Source organism: Centruroides sculpturatus, unplaced genomic scaffold (assembly GCF_000671375.1).
Source record: "Centruroides sculpturatus isolate CEXI.00-Female unplaced genomic scaffold, Cexi_2.0 scaffold425, whole genome shotgun sequence".
NCBI lineage: Eukaryota > Metazoa > Arthropoda > Arachnida > Scorpiones > Buthidae > Centruroides > Centruroides sculpturatus.
The window spans coordinates 36397-55403 of NW_019384549.1; the positions used below are offsets into that span (position 1 = coordinate 36397).

A 19007-nucleotide genomic window follows, 5' to 3' on the forward strand; every position below is an offset into this window, starting at 1 on the left:
CATGGCGGTGGTCGTAGTTGTGTCGTGTTTTTGATCCTGAAACCCGCTCCGAGATGAACGGTTATCCGAAAAGTCGTTATTGTTTTAATTCTGCCTTTCTGAAGATGAAATTGAGATCGGCCTGTAACCAATTCGGTGACTTATTTAGCGAATTTAGTAAATTTATAGCTCCCACTTACTACCATGATCGCTGCGAAAGGTAAATAAATGTCCATTTCATTCACCTACTGTAAACGTCACAATGTAAACGTCACAGTGTAAATATTGCGGGTGATTCGCGCGTGTTTTTTCAGTCGAAACGTGTAATTTACGGATTTTTTTTTAATGTAATAAAATATAATCGGTTAAATTAAATTCTATGATTTAATAAAAATAACAAGTGTGTACGGTAGAAGTTACTTTTAGTTAATTTGCTAATAAATATTTCTATATGCAATTTACCTAAAGGAAACTTCTTAGTTCTGAATGAGGAGTTTGAATCTTCCCCGAAATTTTAGACACTCCTAGACCGAGAAAGTCAAAGGAACCGGACCCCTAATTGTCTCTTGGCAAGAAATCAAATTTATAATGATATAAATAAATAATTAATTAAATAAAACAAACAAACAAACAAACAAAAAGGCAAATTGTCGGGCCAAATTTTAGATAGGCTAATTTCGGGAGGTCGCGTGTAGGCTTCGGTTCCTTTGACTTTTTTTACTCCCGGCCTGGTCTCCGGCTCTCGTAAGGTAAGATGTGAATTCTGAATGAGGAATTTGCCACCCCCAGAATTAAAGACCGTCTGTGAGATATTCACCTTCGAGGTAAGTTTTTACCGTGAATCGGTACTATTGCCTATTCTCCATGCTCTACGTTGACCAACGTGGAGTGTGGCGAATAAGCATCTCGGCACCCCTGTCGTTCACACCTCTCATCCACACCCTCCTCTAAGGCTATATAACATCAAGTACTCCACAGTCAAGTTGGCTACTCAAAACCGGCAGTCACACGAGCTAAATTGTTAAATATGATAGTTTGTGGAATGACATGACTCCCAAGCTCATGCATCCCTGGAAGAATGCTGTATCTTGCAAAGGGTCAGATGTAAAAGTATAACCTCCCCTTGTATAAGCAGAAAAGTCAAAGAAACCATACATGTATACATGTGACCCTTCATGAGATATTTGTTTCGAAAGGTCAGTTTTTAACATGTACATGTAGTTTCATACTGCCTATTCTCCATGCTCTGCATTGTCAAGGTGAACAACAGCAAGCCTTGACCGATGCTTCACATGTAGTTGGGCACTTTGGTGCTCTCTATCGCTTGCACTCATCGCCTGGGTAGGGATCAGCTCCCACACCCCATTAAAACTATATAACATCAAGTGGACTGCTCGGAGACAGCATAGTCACATGGGCTAAACCAGTGGTTCCCAACCTTTTTTCATTAGCGTACCCCCGTGACATGTCATATCTCTAGATTGTACCCCTCATTTAAGAAATTTAGTGAGTACCCGTATTGTTAATTTTACATATTGTAACTTTAAATTAAAGAAAAAAAAGTAAATGAAAAAATGTATAATAAAGTTGTGATTGTTGCAAGGAACATGTTTTACCTAATAATTTTTTAATACTATTAGTTTGTGATACATAATATATTATTTTTTCTGCCATAATAACTAACTTTTTTCTGTACCCCTAAACAACCTATCNGTGACTCCCAAGCTCATGCATCCCTGGAAGTATGCTGTATCTTGCAAAGGGTCAGATGTAAAAGTATAACCTCCCCTTGTATAAGCAGAAAAGTCGAAGAAACCATACATGTATACATGTGACCCTTCATGAGATATTTGTTTCGAAAGGTCAGTTTTTAACATGTACATGTAGTTTCATACTGCCTATTCTCCATGCTCTGCATTGTCAAGGTGAACAACAGCAAGCCTTGACCGATGCTTCGCATGTAGTCGGGCACTTTGGTGCTCTTTATCGCTTGCACTCATCGCCTGGGTAGGGATCACCCCCCACATCCCCCACACCCCCTTAAAACTATATAACATCAAGTGGACTGCTCGAAGACAGCATAGTCACATGGGCTAAACAGTTAAATGTGATAATCTTGACAGAGTGGCGCGACTTGCGATCTTGCACGACCCAATTTTGGGAGCTGTATCTTGTGAAGGGTCATAGAGGTATGGTTTCTTTGAGTTTTTTGCTCCTATAAGTATGCTCTACAGCTCTGATAAGGTCCCAAATGTCTCGTTCGGAGCTTGAATTGAGCCTATTGGGGTAGTCATGAATTTCACAAATAATTAATTCCTTTTCTATTGCATATATAACTCATGTTTGTCATATTAAAACTCTGCTAAAAAGTAAACAAAATAATTAACTAAGGACAATTTCATAAGAACTCTTTGGGTGTGCTGCTAGTAAAGTGGCTTTAATATAACTGGATAAACAAACCAATGACATAGTTTGTTTTAAATGAAACAGGTTAAGACATTGGCTTACTTATCTGGCCATATTAAGGTCGCTTTACTAGATATCGTCCCTATCGACCACTTTATAGATAAGAGATCCTTATAAATTGCTTTTATATCAAAATATAAAGTAGACTTATAGATTCCGAGACTGATTTTGATACTTCTTAAAATGATGCAGAACAGACAATTAGAAACTAGAAGAAACATAAGAAATTGTATCTAGCTTTTGAAAATTGATTCTTTTCTGGATTCAATTCACTTTAATTTTGTATAATAAATAATTTTAACATATCAGTAATCAGCAACTTATATTCCTGTTTGATAAACTTCTCACTTTCCTGGAGGATGGAATTATAGGCAAATAAAAATAATCAGCCTCTTACAACTGAGATAGATTTTTATTTTTCTTACTATTTACTTATAGTATTGAATGTATTTTATAATATAAATCAGTTGGATGACTGTGGTAGCAAAGGTGTCAGCCTACTGCTCTGGAATGATGATCAATTTCAGACAGAAAACTCTAGGAAATTTTTTTGAGTAGTCTGTATGGAATATATCAAGCTCCATCCTTCATAAAGGCCTACCGGTCACCAAGTGGTTCCGTTCCTTGAACACTAGAAGTTTGGTCATGAGTTTGCACCTTTCCAGGATGGGCTGGCCATATGGAGTGTTCTGGGTTTTCTCCACATCTGTAATGCCTGAATAGGGACCAATTACCCTTAAAAGATCTCCCGGAAGGCATCCCCTAGGCCAAGGGTCTCCAAACTTTTTTGATCGTTGACCCCTTACAACTTTTCGAAACCTCACATCGACCCCCACCAAAAAGTTTGTTACAAGCAAAAAAAAAAAAGCTCTTACTATTTTAATATATATCTTTTAATTTTACAATTTTTTACATTTATTGTACATGTTAATAATAATTTTTGTAACTGACAATCAATGAGACGGATAAGCTTGATAATCCTTAGCGAGATTAGCAATATTCGGTTCAAAATTTGTAAGTTTTAGTCTTTTCATCAACCCCTGGGGATTGATATAGACCACTTTGACGACCCCTGCCCTAGGCAGATCGCCCAAGTGTTGCATTACCATAACTTAACAAAACCAAAACAATCCTTCATCACCCCACTCCTGCATTGTGGGCTTGAAAAAACTTTCTTAGTGCCCACAGGACAGAAAGAGTCAGAGTGGGGGAGAAAGGTTTCAAGTGAATTTCTAATGAATGTAATCAGAACCAGAATATTTACAAATTATCTTTGCTATGAATCATACAGCATACAGTCTCAAATATTGTGGCCAGAAACATATCCCATCATATATTTTTCTGAATATATATAATTTAATGGTTATAATAGTTGATGTAATTTACTTATAATATAATGTCTATTGATTTACATTTTCTATTCTTGTTTGGCGAACAGTTTGATATTTTGAATTATTCTTTGAACTAGACAGATCATTCTGTATTATGGTTTGAAAAGTTTAAGTAATAAGCTTGGGCTATCAATTAATTACATATACAGATTTTGTGCAACTTTTGACCCCTCCCCTCTCTCCTTTAATTATGTCTACAATAGTTTGTGGTCCCTCTAACATTGAAGAAATGACTTAGAAAATATTTGCAGAACCTTTTAAAGTTACTAGTAAGCAGGCTTTTGAGAACAAATTCATATGCCACTAATACTATTAAAAAATTTTCACATAGACAATGTCTCTCCCTTCAAACTGTACACATAATAAATGGATGGTCCCATGGGTACAAAGGTGATCATTACAATGTGTTACAAGGGGATGGGAGATTGGAGTGTTTACAAAAACATTACATAATGTTAGGTTTTGAACCCTTGAGTAACATGATGATTCCTTTTTGTTTCTGAAATGTTGAATAGTAAACCATACCATACTGTCTTGTACATTATACATGTAATTAATAAAATAACACAATGTTCAATACTTAATATAAGTAAGGAAGTTAACTGGGGATATGGATTACATAATTTTGAGGACTGTATGTGTGACAGTGTTAAAGAGCATTATGGGGATGGGATAATAGTTGAAAAGCATAAAAATAGCATTACATAATTTAGGGATTATCATTTGTTAACCTTTTGAATGTAAATTTCACAGGCAGTTCATCCCAGATATGTTGGGCTTTGTCACCCATAATCAGTTCTGCCTCATTGTTGACCTAACCAAATCCATAATGTGTACAAGAACCTTTCCTAAAAGAATCCCAGAAGAATTTTATTAGATCTGGCAATGGGTTCTTCTCGGTCAGGACCCCAACCTTGCTATGTGCCTGTTATTTATGCCAATATACAGATGCATTCCTTCGGATGTTTTGTAACTTCAGATAATATGTTATCATTTTTAATACTCCCACAAATAAAAATCAGTAGGTTTGATGTCCAGTTGCCATTTTATGGAACTGATAGTCAGTCCAATGAGATTTTTGACTTATTTTGCATGTTTCTTTATAAAACTTCATATAAATTTACAATTACACTGTGTTTTAATTCTTAAAATAATTATTAATCATTCTGCAATATGTGTTCAATGAATATAAACTGAATATATCTAAGAGTATTTTGTAATCTAAAATATTATTGGAAAATTAAAACAAAGTTATACAGGTATATCACCAAATTTCCAGCACCCTTGATTCCAAACCCTTGCTTGATTAAGGCCAACCATGGTCATGTATAATAATAATAATAGTTAATCAACACACCTTTAACCCACTAATTATACACTTTCCATGGGTTTAAAATATATCATGGGCTGCTAGAAACTTAAATTAAATAAAACCATAAATGAAATAATGGTACTTGTACATTAATATATCATTATTTATTGCTTCTTTATATCATAAGCAATACTACAGTATGCATATGTAGATAGTTATCACACAGGTTATGCATCAAAACACCGTGGTCCATTTGTTTTCACCAATTCTACTTTATCTGGCACTCTCATATCTTTTAGAAGCCATAAATTTAAGCAAAATAAACTAAGAATATCACAAGATTGTGGTATCATTGCCAACAAGTGCAGTATAAATAATATGAATAAGTGTGCCCTACACACAATGCCATCTGTGACCACCCAGTAAACTAATCTGATGGTTGCAGGAATTTCAAGTTCCCCTTGTAATTTTGTCTGGATTAAAGGAGTTGCTGAAAATTTGATCGTGTACCTGTAAATATGTTGCTGTTAATGACTGATATCTGGCGAATGTCAACATTCTCCGGTGAATGCCAGCATTCACACAGTCGTTTCATGTATGTAGGAAATATTTGCTAAATATCATTATTTCTCACTTACACCGGCAAATGTCGACATTCAGCATGCACTGATGGTGAATGGTGAATAAAAATATTTTTATTACGTTAAGACAAAAATGCAACATTAATGTGTGAAAATAGGAGAAAGCTTAAGTAACTGCACATGTAAATAAACCGTTGAATCTAAAATGAACAGTACATTTTTAATCATTAAAGAAAATACAGTGATACCCCAAACTTACGCGATAGGTGGGACTGAGCAATAACCGCGTAAGTCAAATTTGTGTAAGTCCAAATTAATATAATTTGGACTTACACAATTTTTGTATAATTTCGCAATTTGTGTAAAATCCAAGTTGGAGGTATGTAAGCTAATAAATGTTCTTGTTAATCTTATCTCGTCTTTTGATTTATTCACGGTTACAAGAAATCACCACATAGAGTCTCTCAAGTCTCCATAGATATAAAATACACAGAAATAAATAACACAAAATAAATTGTAGCTATGCGTCGATTCTGCGCGACATGTTCAAACATGTAAGCTGAACAGTAGTGTGGGGGAGTGAGTAATCAAGAGTTGCCTGGCGCTCAAACAAAAGACGATTCGACGAGATTTGAAAATCACGTAACTCCATGTTTGCGTAAGTCGAGGTATTACTCGACTTACGCTACCCCGAATAATAAACTTACACATAAATTATGTGATTAATGTTATACAATCTTATTTATTGCAGCAACTTAAACTGTTATGGCACTTTGAATTGCATAAGAGTCTCTTGCTTTTACAACTGCATTTATTCGTGGAATACTTTTTTTTTGCAATGACAGCGTGTATAGCCTTGCCCTCCACTTTTCGAATTAGTTGCAGCTGCTTCTCTCAGCAATATTTCTTGAGAAGAAATCTCATCTATGGAAAGTAACTTTTCTTTACAAATTATGAACTGATTACATTATTATGTGATTACGAACTGATCTGTTAATGGTGTCTTTTGTTCGGATATTGCCAATGCCTTACCGACAACCCCTCTCATCCTCCGCCACTCGACCTGACAAACTGATCCCCACCTCGCAGGATCAAAAGAACAAAAATGCCATCAGGTGACAAAGTGGGCAGTTTCCACCAAATGTTGCCGGAAAAAGAGGTACGACCGTGTCCTACCTCCAGCTATCCACAAAGTATTTGGCGACAGACTGTCGCCTCTCTGTCGACGTCAGTTTTTCGGGTGTCGTTTTGACCTCCACCAAAGCTTATCTGTTCTTGTCGACATACACCAGCGATTGTTCGAATGTATAATAATATAACCAAATATTCGGACTTTCACCGACATATTTTGTATGTGTCAACATTCTCTAATTTCGGTCTTTCACAGTAACATATATATATATACTGTATATATATTATAAATACAGTATATACATTCATATTGTAGAGTCAGTTATGCTCTTCTCCACTTAAACGAGCATTAATACAGTATATCCCTCAGCATAATTTTATTTTTTAATTATGCTCTCGTCAGAGGGACATTTTGGCCTTACATATTTACTTAGAATCTATTTTTGTAGGCTCTTTCCTACCTAAATATGTAAAAGTCAATCTTTAAAAGAAAATTGCCTTATGGGACTATGAGATTCGTGTTCCTACGATCTGAAAAGGATGAATCTGGATACTCTAAGTTTTATCATCTTCCACTTGCATACAATTTTTAATAAATTTCATTCTAGTTTTTATTGTTATACAAATCTTTTATATTTTAATTTTATTCAGTTTTATTATTTCAATTCTGTTTTGTTTTTTTAAAATATTTATTTAAATTCTTCTTTTTTTTTTATTTTATGTTCTTATTTCTGTTTTTTCTTTTTATTTTTATATTTTACAGAATATTCGGAATAAAAATGATCGTCGAAAATGTGAGATTTGCAATGTTTTCTGAAACCGAATGTTTATCAAAATATTTACGTAAGCGTATTTAATTAAGTTTATAATTTAGAAATTGTTACACGTAACCGTTGTAGTAATAAAATTAAATGCTACAGAAATTTCTTTTTTATTTACAGATCGGTTCAGATGCGACTGTACACTCTTCATAAAAGAGAATTTGTGTTGCTTTTCTTGGTGTTTATTGCCCTTTATACTCTCTGCGTGGTTATCGGTCTGGCCGGACCCTCCACTTCAAGCACCGTCTCTCTCCATGCTACGGATATCAAACCCGAACTTAATAGATCGATAATGGCGGTGAGGGATTATTTATGAATTTTAATTTTACATTTATTACTTATTTTAGAGTCATGCAAAACCAGTGAAATATTACATTATATAAATTTCTATGTTTGCAAAGATGCTTTATTGATTTTTATATACAATAATTTAATTTGTATTAAATGATTTAAATTACATTTGATAACTAATAATGATTAAACTGTATACTATTTTGGTTTGGTATATACTGTATAGTTTGCTAGATGGAAAGTTAACTCTTGGACTATTTAAATATTTTCCATTAAAGCACGAGTATTGATTGAATTTCATTTTAAACATATTACAGGTTCTTCCAAAAAATAATGCTATCATTTTAAATTATTGTAATTACGTTAATTATTATCCGAGAAATTTGCAGTGTTCATTAAGGCATTGGAAAACTGTCCAAGTTTTACATTTGCCCATTACATCTCAATGCATGCACCTCGCACCACACATCTGTGCTCAAATTCTTCCTATGCTCACTATGGCATTCCTCTCGTGGCAGTCCATAATTGTGGCTCCTACAGATTAGTCATGTTAAACGATGAAAAGCACAATTCCGACTTTACAAACTGTGGAACACACAGCAGTTACAGATTGACATTTTTGTTTACCGCACTTCCTAGAGATAACAGACGACATCCGAATGCAGGCAGGAGACAAAACTCAGATAGTTACTCTATCAATTGGTGTATGCATCACACTTCTCAGATAATAATTAACATAAACATGCAGTAAATTTTCAACCATAAAAATTATAACTCTGGGAAATTCATTTAAAAATAGACATTTTAAGTCCTCCTCAAAAAAGGATGGAGTTAATCTTTCTTAAGTTAAATCAATATTTTGAAAATTAATCAGTCCAAAATGTGTCTTAAATTGAGAGTTATATGATGTAGCTGATAATTTTGAATAAGTATATGATTTTAAAAGTTCTTTTTGATTTTCAGACAGGTCCATTTCTTCTTAAATCGCCTACATTATCTGCATACAGTCAACAATTGCAAGTTACTGCACAAATTATTATATTGAATGAAGATGGTAAGAGATATTTATATATATATTTACAGGGTGCTTTAAAAAATGTTAACACTAATATGAAAATAAAGTGGTATGTTGTCCTTTGAATAGTTCTTTGTCACATGCAAGAAGTCACATCTAGGTCGTGGAGTTTTCAAAAAGTACGGCCTGCTATTGCCGTCACTGTGACTGCACATGCTTGTTAACATGTTTTGAGCACTGTACATTTTAAGCATTTCTTTATCGTATATTTTCTCAAATATTAATTCAATATTATATTACCAAAATAAACTAATTTATTTTACTTAATTATTAAATCAATGCAAGATAATATTTTACATCAATTTTTATAAAATGTAAGCATTGTTTTTCTGTAATTCATTAGTTAACTATGCTTTATTGGAAGGAACATTTACATTTAGAACTAAAGCACCTTCGAGCATATCCAACTCTTCCTCATAAACTTAAATACTTCTAAAATATAAAATTTTAAATCTCTAGCATTATTTTTCCAATATCGTACTTTGTTTGCTATTGCTCACAACCTAGATGAAGATTATTGCAATCCAAACTACTTAAACTTTATATTAGGATGTCCTTATTTCGTCAATCTTCTCTCCTAATCCAAAACTTCAGACCATTATGCTGTGCAGTCTTGGCTCCAGTACCAACCAGTGCCATGCTGCGTAACGTCTGAAAAACATCGAGGTTGCATATTATGCAACAAGAGAACACCACACAAAGCATAAAAACATTGTGTAGAATTCAGATTGTATTGGATGATAAGTTTTTGAATACACAGTCCAGAATTCGTTAAGCATTCCAGAATGGAATCTCTTCAAACATTTGAATCTCCAGTTTGTGCTTTGAACATTTATTAGAATTCTCTGCTGGAAAAAGTGAGTGGTGCGTGTAAATTTAAAACTTTTTTAGAATAATTAAGGCCCCAAAGATGAATAGATAAGCTCATAAACACTGGATTCATTCCAATAAAGCACAGTTTTTCTTATAATTTGAATTTATATCAAAGTTTTGGAAGTTTTCCAACCAATTACTTACAGATTCAAACAAAAAATTAATTATTGATTTTTATTAATGTCAGAGGAAGAAACCTTTGACAAGACATTTGACGTAAATGTCGTTGTTTACGGCATCTCCGATAAAAACGAACACATGCTGGTTTCAGATAAAAAACACAATAAAAACAGAACGAGGGATTTGCATTGTTCGAAAAAGGTTAGTTAAATTAATATTTGCTAATTCAAAAACACATTAAAACCAGAAGTTATATTGATTTTTTTTTAATAGATTTGTGATGCCATAACAGTGCTACATTTAGGCTTCTTAGAATACTCTCATTACGTTATCACAATTCGCTTTTATGGCTTAGAAACTATTGACGAAAAATATCAGATAACAGATGTATTGTTTCAGGTAATTGTAATAAATATTATAAATTTATTTGTAAAAACATTTTAATATTATTATTATAATTATCAAAAATAAATGTTTGAAGTTTGTTTTGAATTATCTTTATTGATAAATGATGCAATTAGTTTCAGAGTTATAATCCAGCTTATACCAAAATGGAAATTTGGTTTCGGATGATATTTTTAATTGTCACGTTTTACGTTACCGTGAGTGAAACTTCTTGGTCATATGATTGCGGGGTGATCGAACAAAATATTTATTTGGGAGGAGTAGACTCGGCAATGCCACGAGTTTGCCATGCTTGTCACTTCCTTGCAACGTGTTGCGAGAAGCAATTAAATCTTGGGTCAGCTGATGGCCCAAGATTGCGGGTTTGCACCTTGCCGACAGCAGGCCATATTGAATTTATGGGTTTTTCTCACATGTTGAATGCCTAAATGGGTCCAGTTTTCTGTAAAAAAGTACTTTCGAGACACACCTCATTGACAGATTGTGCTGTGTCTTATTCTATCAATTCTACAATAACTAAGGGATTGTAGAAATCTTTCAAACGTTTGCTACGGGGCTCAACATATAACATATAAAATTCTAAATACGGTGTCATAAGTCTGTTCCTTGCAAGTAAAGCTTTTGTTCGATCACCCAGTATATTTAGAATAAAACATATTTTGTATACACGGACATTAAATTTCTTTCCAGTGTTGGTTTTCTCACAGTTTACGTCACTTTATCCATCACGATTGGTCCTACGAACAGAAATGGATGTTTGTTTTACTTCCTCTCCTCCTTTTATATAACAGTATGAATTTATACGTATGATTGTTATTTTACATCTGATTTTTATAGTTTAATAAGATTGCAATTTGATTTTCCATTCTAGATCCTATATTTCCAATGTCGTTCCTGTTTAATAGTTGGCTCCCCGGCATGTTAGACGTTACTTTTCAAGCGTCCTTTGTTTCTGCCATGCTTTTCTTCTGGTTATGTGCCTATCACGGAATTCGTCAGGTTCGTATAATAGTATTTTAATTAACGTATTAATCCATCCGTACGACGGCTAGGTAGTTGAGGCAGTAAAAGGTACTGGCCCAGTACTTTGATGATCCATATTAACATATGGGTGATTCGATCTTGGTCTTTCCTCACAATCTTGCCTGCTCCCATTGTGAGCACGAATAAAGCCTTAATGCCTGCAGGGTGAAAAGTTAAAATTATATAAGATATACATCATTGACCTTTTAAAATAATATTTGTTGGCGGGAAGTTAATGTAATCAAACAACAATAAACACATTTTATTGTCATGTTTACAAGGCTTCATGATGTTCACATTTCTAGATATGTTCATTTATAACTCCATTGATTGTCAGTCATAATACCAAATAACTGACATTTTAACTGTGTTACACACAAGCATTAAATTTTCCAAGCAGAATGAGGAGGAAATGGGTTCATTTGTGTCAATTTTGAAGACTGTAAAAGTCCAAGAAAGGCTCACAATATATTTAAAAAAGGAAAAATTCCCGCTTCTTTCGAGCTTGTAAAAGGTTTCTCTCTTTTCTTCCTCGCCATAACATCACCTTTTTTCCATACCTATCATGGGTTTGAGAAAATGGCAAAGAACAGAGACTGCCCATGAAAAATTTCCAGAGTTTCTCATACCAGATTCTATCTTGGGGCCCCCGGAGCAGAAGGTCAGTGCCTCAGCCATTCAGCCATCGAGGTCACTCACCGTATTGTGTATTTAAAATGCAAATCGCATATCAATAACTTATTTATTTTTCAGAATAAAAGAAAGTTCCTATCCTTTTATTTTCCTAAGTGTATTATTGTCGGATTGCTATGGATTTCGACTGTAATACTCACCTCCAGCCAGAAATATCACGAATTACAAGATCCGACCTTCGACTATCACTTGGACATCCAAAACTTTACGGTATTTACTAATTTTTAAACTGCGGTCGCACATCGCTATTAAATTACATTAAATGCAATTGTTATTTTCAGGGTTTCAAAATTTTCTTTGGAATCGTGTGCATATTTTATTTTTTATATCTTGCCTGTCTAGTGGTGAAAGCTTATACAGAAGTTCATTCCATGCCTTACTTTGGTAATGCAAATATAACATAAAATTTGAAAGGAAAAAAAAAAAAAACTCAGAATTTGAAGTATATATTATTTTTATTTATAGATCTTCGTCTGAAATTTCAAACTTTCACCATGATAATAGTCATCCTGAATAGCGTGACTAATATGGTTTTAAATATAAAAACCTCCATATTAAAGGATAACTTTATGGCAGACTTCACCCACAACTACAGTAGTTCGGCTCAATTTTTATCCTTCTACGGTCTTTTAAATTTTTATTTGTATAATATGGCCTACGTATACTCGCCGCCCGGAAATGCCGTGTTAGGTATAACACTTTTATTTGGTTACTTGTATTTTTAGTTAGGATAACAAAAAAATCAACCATAAATAATTCTTGTGTGATTGTGGTAAAGGATTATTCTGATTTGTTACAGAATCTAGAGTAAAGGATAATCCTGCTCTTTCGATGATTGATGATTCGGATGAAGAAGTCATTTATGGGTAAGTAGATACCTAATTTTTTCCTTTTTCATTTCTGCTTTTTCTGTAGACCCTCCTCGGAGTGGCGTGGACCAGTATCCAAGACAGACCTGTTGTCAAAAAATTCCGAGGGTTTCTAGAGCAATAAGCCGTGTCGGCTTACTGGTCTAGAAACCCTAGGCCACCTCAACCCATAGTAATAGATGTTTAATCTAATGCGGATAGAATATAAAAATAGCTGCGGTAGCGAAGATGTTGGCCTGCTACCCTAGGGGATCAAATTTGGACAGGACACCCCATTGTGGCCCTGGAAAATGGCCAACTTGGCATCTCAAAGTTTATATTTTTTGTTTTCATCTTTAAATATTTCTAGTTTTATGTAATTAAAAGTTGACTTGCAAGGAGTAGACTTTGAAATACTGACTTTTTGTGCCATAAATTTTTGAGTGTAGTGTTAGCATTTCTATTATTATTCAGATTTATTTGTTAAGTTTTTCTTCTAAGATAAGACATCTGGGTGTGTTTATGCTACTTCCACCGATTCGTTATAAAACAACTGGAAATTAGTATTTTGGTGATCAATTATTGTAATTATTGATAGTCGTAAGTACAAAATCTAGGCATAAGAAAGTTTGAATCCCGAGATTATTGTTGGCACAAAACTGTGGGAGAAATAAATGTTTGCTAGTAGAGTAAAAGGAAAAACCGAGGCCTTTCCTCTACTAACAATTAAGTGGATTTGGAGACATTTATATGCAAATCCTGATACTACAATGTTGTGATTGTACTAAGAGTAAAAGACTAACAGAATGCTCATCTTGAAAATGTATTTGTGTAATGAGCATCAATGGCACTGTGAAATTTAGAATAGAAGCAAGTTCATGTAAATCTTAAGTATTTATTGTTCTATTTTGTGCAGCTACAAAAAGTAGTCTCGAGATACTTTGATGCCAAAATTTGATTAAGGGAAATTTTCTCACCAGGCGACAATGCCATAAGCAGTGCATCTACTTCTTGCAAGTACCTTGTAAACTTTGACCATATGGTGAATTGCTTCCAAAGAGTTCTATGAGTGTGGTAATTAATTTTATGAACAGATTGTATAGATTGTTTAGAATTGTTTTCTTTCATAGATCCGATGCAGAAGGCAGACTGTTAAATCCTGTTCAGCCGGGTCCTGACAAAGAAGAAAGCGACTGAAACTGCACAGACGGTAGAAAAATAGTTTGCCAGCATCTAATTTTGTCACAAACTGCACTATTCATCTTTTGTAAATACTATTATACGTATTGTAAAATTCAATAATCAACACAAATAAAAAAAAAACTTATCTCCATTCGAGTGATTCTGTCATAACTTTTAATAATTTATTGTGAACAAATTTACACATATCTACAGTTTAAATTCCATGCTATATGTGCAGTGATAATTGGTAAAAAGAAGCAGTATATCATTATTTGGAACTCGATCTGTATAAAAGCATTCTAGAATAGCACTTCCTTCCTACAAAACGAGCATATTCCGCCACTTCGGCTTCGTTGCAATCACCTTTCCTCATCTTGCGATAATTGGCGTAGGAAATCCATTGTCTTTGGTATAAAATCTGAACCTGGCCAATGTCTACGATGCCATCTTTATCTTCTATTTAAGAAAAAAAAAAGATTTAAATATTAACCTTTAAGATTTATAATGATATATCATATGAAAAGAATTGGTAAATTTTGTATAGTACTCGTGCAAAAAAATTTGATAAAAAATAGAACTGTTATGGAGTCATTACATTGTATAGTTTTGCTTAAGAATACAAAAAATTGAATGGAAAAAAATTGCTTTTCATTATTTTCAGATGTACTTCTAATGATTGCTTAACTCAGTATACTAGATTTTGTAAGGTGGTGACTAATCATTTTGGATTAAAATAGTAAGTGTTTTATTAGAAGTAATACAGCCACAACTGACTCATTTAGACGATTACTTCCATTGAGAAAAATGCAATACTTCTTCACTACTACCTGTCTATTTTTTATTTTTACCATAGAGCACATAATGAGATTCTAATACAATACATATTAAAAAAATGAAGTTACCACTAATTTAAATTACTTGGAAAAACAGTAGATGTTGGTTTCCATTATTAGAAAAAAAAAATTGAGTTGCACACTTTTCTGGTTTTTCTAACAATAAATTATTAACTGAAAGATACTCTTCATTAACATTTTTAATCTATATTTCCCATTACTTCAAATAGAAAAAATAATGCATTACAATCACAATCCAAATCACCAGTCAAATTCTTAAGATTAATTAAAACTCCTACATATAAGTAATAATCATGTTATGATTTAAATAATTTTGAAGTCGTCAAGAAATTATTTTAAATACTTGTTTTTCAGGCTGTACTACAAACATTACAGTTGTCAACACTTGGCAACTATAATGTTTGTAGTACTTCTCAAAATGTGTGCGAGATTCTGACCTTTCTATTGGTTGTATTTTGAACGTAACTCAAGATTTTTCTTGCAAGTCATTTTGTTAAAAATGTATATTTATTATGTATATACCAAATATTTCCTGTATATCAGTAGACATACTCTATAGAATGTCTGTTTTTATGCTTGTATACTAAATAACACTCAAAAACATGATCCAAAGTTCAAAAGAAAATTTTAACCATGATACCAAAGTTTAGAAAATTTTAACTGAATAAATAGAACTACTTTTTTAAAATGAAGGAAAATTTATTTGAATTAAATCTAATAAAACAATAACAATAACAAAGTGTAAGATTTAATTTAGAGTTGTTACATATTTAATAGCTAGTGAATGAAAGTTTAAAGTTGAACAAAATGTTGTTTTGTTAGAAAGAGACTTAGATTTAAGTACGTTAGATTTGTTATTTTTAAAACAAAATATATACCAATTTTGAATTGCATTGACTTAAAAATTTTTCACACCCCAAACTTCAAAAAGAACTTTGGTCAAATCTGGCCATTGATATTGTGTATAAACTAAATCTGTCATAACTTATTTTTATAAAATATCACCTTAATTTTTTAAATTATATTTCATTTAGAAAATATATTACCTGCATTACTATCTTCATTCAAACGATGATATTTGGAAATATCCAGTTTTGGTTTACATTTTTCAATGGGATGCCAACTGTAGACCTCGGGACACAAGAGGTATGAAGGTTCAAAGTTACCCTGAAAATATTTTAAATATTTAATTAAAAGATACTTAAGAGCAAAATTATAACTGTTTAAATACTTGCTTTATATCGCATCTTTGGACAAGAATGGATATAAAAACCCATATAATAATATTTCAATTCCGGAACGATGCGATTCAATTCTTGCGTAAATGCTATCTCTCTAAAATTATTTAAATTTCATTATCATACATTAAACTGGAAGATAAACAACCTTTGTAATTGCCTTACCTTAATGTTGCATAAGTTCCTAGTGATAAAAAACTATACGACGGATCGTAATATAGATATACAGAAGATAGGCAATGCGGTAACACGTCTACAACTCCAACAGCAATTAAATTATCATCTAGCCAATACTGCTGATGGAATGAACCATAACCACAGAAAAATTCTGACCTTTTCTCTGGCTGAGAAAGTGACTGATATGTTTATAAAGTTTTATTCTAAGTAAGAATTTTTATATTAATAATAACTTACTTTTAAAGGACTTTTAACAAGGAACCAACTATACTGATCTTCCGAACATTTATCCGGTGGATCTCCGTGGATTGTCATTTGATACTTTTCGTAGATATTATGCGAAACGGAAAAAGTTTTTTCAAATTCTCTATTGCCGAGACCGGAACGAACTAAACGAATCTGCATTAGAAATATTAATTTAGCAAAAACAAAATTTGGAAATTTATTTTTAAAATATAAATTACCTGTAAACGATGTGCCGGGTTTTCGGGAAGAGGTTCGTTAAGAAAATCATTCAATGTCTTAACTTTATTTTTCTGCTTTGTCTGGTTTTTCTTAAGCAACTTTAATAGAAATATTTAAAGAAAACTTTTAATATTTAATTCTCTATATTAACTGTAATGCAAACTAGGGTTTCTCAAATGGGATCCTGGTTGTTTTTTTAACCCGGGAAATTCTTCTCATCCCAAGAAATCCCACTAATTTCTTAAAAGTTCACTTTTTTCTTATTTTGTATTAAGGTTGAGGAAATTTTACAAACAGAAAGTATAATTAACTCATAAACTGTCAGAATACATTTGTATTTATTAATTTTAAACCCACTTATTAGTTTCTAAAATTTTTGCTTGTTTATGGCGTGTCACAAATGGTCAATAATCAATACGTAGCTTATTTGTGGCAGGACTATGAAAATTCTTTACTTATCAGAACCTGTAATATATGGAATAATTGTGCTTACGCTGTCTTAATTTTTAACTATGTCCAGTAGCTTCAATAAGTGCATAATGCCAGGTTGTGCAAAAAACAAATGAGTATGAAGTTTTTCTTCATAAACCTGATTATTAAAGACAAACAAACTGCCAAATTATTGAGCTATAACCTTGATGTTTCTATTAAAGCAGCCAAGGTAAACAAATCAAGAATACTAGAGAGCGAAAGAAGTACTACAATCTCGAAAATGAACTAGAAATCTTCCCGGCTATAAGTGAAAAGACATATAACATCTGTCTTCTCTTAAATGCATTAAAGACAATTCCACCCACATCAATTGAATTGAAAAGGGTAGCAGGACTTTTCATTACTAAAATAAGAATCAGATTGATTGATCGGAGTATTGACCATCTTTGCTTTTTAAAATCGTATTATAAAAATTTACAATAATATTTTGTATGTTTTATTTTAAAAATGAAAACTATCTTTTAATTTAGAAGTTTGATCTAAATTCTTTTTTTTTTTAAATTTTCAATTCAATTCAAAGCATTTTTTGTTGTTGTTGTATGCAGTTTCCAGCAAACTTCAATAAATTTTTTCTATTTGTGAAAATTTCTATGTAATTCAAAGGTAATTGTTAATATACAGTATATCTTACATAGCATTATTAATATGATTTTGGAGGTTGCAGAACGTATTAAATTACTTTAAAAAATGAAAAATAATTATATCATTTGATTTCAAGATATTTTGTATATCTTAAAAATAATTAATTCTATCCCAGGAAACAGTTCACTTTTTTCCCAAAATCCCGGAATAAGCAAAAGACCGAGAAATGAGAAACCCTAATGCAAACATATTTAAATAGTACCTGTTCCACATTTTCAGATGTCCCTTCTTGCTTTGCTTTCTCTAATAACTTTTGGATCTTTCGTTCTTTCCTCATTAATTTAGCTTTTTTCGGTAAAGGTCTATCAGAATTCGTATGATCACCTTCTGTAAACGATACAGACAATAATAAAATTTCAAACTATTTCTGTGGTAAATTATGAAAAATAATAATAAAATCAAAGTTTGAAGAAACTTCATCCTAAATTTTGATTTTTAATTCATAAGTCAACAATCAGTTTTACTTAAGTTAATAAACTTCTAAACTGTAGAACAGATTTTATTTATCTAAAAAGCTTTCATTTCTTGTACCATATAGTCAGCTGTAATTTTAATCAATACAGGCTCAACAGATAATTAAAATAATAGTCCAATTATATTTATAAGCATTATTCAATTTTTAAAACTATCAAATGAAAGTTTTGTGGTTCTAAATTATCACACTATCAGATTGAGATATTCCAACCATTAAAAACCTGTGTCTTAAGGACACGGGTTTCCATTCTGTTCTAGTCTGTCTGACTTGGTTCTGTCAAGCTGAGCCATCCAATTGTTCATTGGTCTAGCAGATCACTGTTCGTCATCTAGCAGTGCAGTGCCATTCTGTCAAATTGTTTGAGTTCTATCAGCCCAGACTAAGCTGTCATCCCATTACCAAAAAGAGACATGTGTATACTTCTCAGTGGTGGTTAATCTTTGGAGTTTACTACTTACTTATGTATCATATCA

The 19007-nt window shown here is 32.5% G+C and overlaps 3 protein-coding genes across 7 annotated transcripts in view; 2 read left to right on the plus strand and 1 right to left on the minus strand.

The window, feature by feature from the left end:
* Window positions 1–14342, plus strand: LOC111623597 (transmembrane protein 181-like). 3 transcript variants are annotated; one of them, XM_023366223.1, is made up of 14 exons: window positions 64–199; window positions 7624–7703; window positions 7802–7979; window positions 8936–9026; window positions 10108–10241; window positions 10314–10439; window positions 10562–10642; window positions 11136–11235; window positions 11317–11444; window positions 12222–12371; window positions 12443–12545; window positions 12627–12851; window positions 12961–13027; window positions 14140–14342. In XM_023366223.1, exons 2-14 carry the CDS (start codon window positions 7684–7686, stop codon window positions 14204–14206), a joined length of 1470 nt encoding a protein of 489 aa, XP_023221991.1. In that variant the 5' UTR covers window positions 64–199; window positions 7624–7683; the 3' UTR covers window positions 14207–14342. The 3 variants fall into 3 exon arrangements, with proteins under 3 accessions (XP_023221990.1, XP_023221991.1, XP_023221992.1); XM_023366224.1 differs by lacking the exon at window positions 64–199 and adding an exon at window positions 230–803; XM_023366222.1 differs by lacking the exon at window positions 7624–7703 and having other exon boundaries at window positions 1–199.
* Window positions 14339–19007, minus strand: part of LOC111623598 (arginyl-tRNA--protein transferase 1-like) — a 16689-nt gene continuing 12020 nt past the window's right edge. For 2 of the 3 annotated variants that reach the window (XM_023366228.1, XM_023366227.1), the window contains exons 7-13: window positions 18262–18386; window positions 16925–17023; window positions 16698–16859; window positions 16449–16627; window positions 16281–16380; window positions 16092–16212; window positions 14339–14647 (exon numbers count right to left, since the gene is read on the minus strand). In XM_023366228.1, the coding sequence (XP_023221996.1) occupies window positions 14460–14647; window positions 16092–16212; window positions 16281–16380; window positions 16449–16627; window positions 16698–16859; window positions 16925–17023; window positions 18262–18386 (974 nt within the window). In that variant the 3' untranslated portion in view covers window positions 14339–14459. Of the gene's footprint in view, window positions 14648–16091; window positions 16213–16280; window positions 16381–16448; window positions 16640–16697; window positions 16860–16924; window positions 17024–18261; window positions 18387–19007 lie in introns of all 3 variants that reach the window. The other variant, XM_023366226.1, reaches the window with a different exon arrangement.
* The window catches only part of LOC111623599, a 15991-nt gene continuing 13580 nt past the window's right edge, over window positions 16597–19007 (plus strand). Inside the window, exon 1 of the mRNA XM_023366229.1 lies at window positions 16597–16667. The gene's annotated coding sequence lies outside the window, so the exon portion shown is untranslated. The remainder of the gene's footprint in view (window positions 16668–19007) is intronic.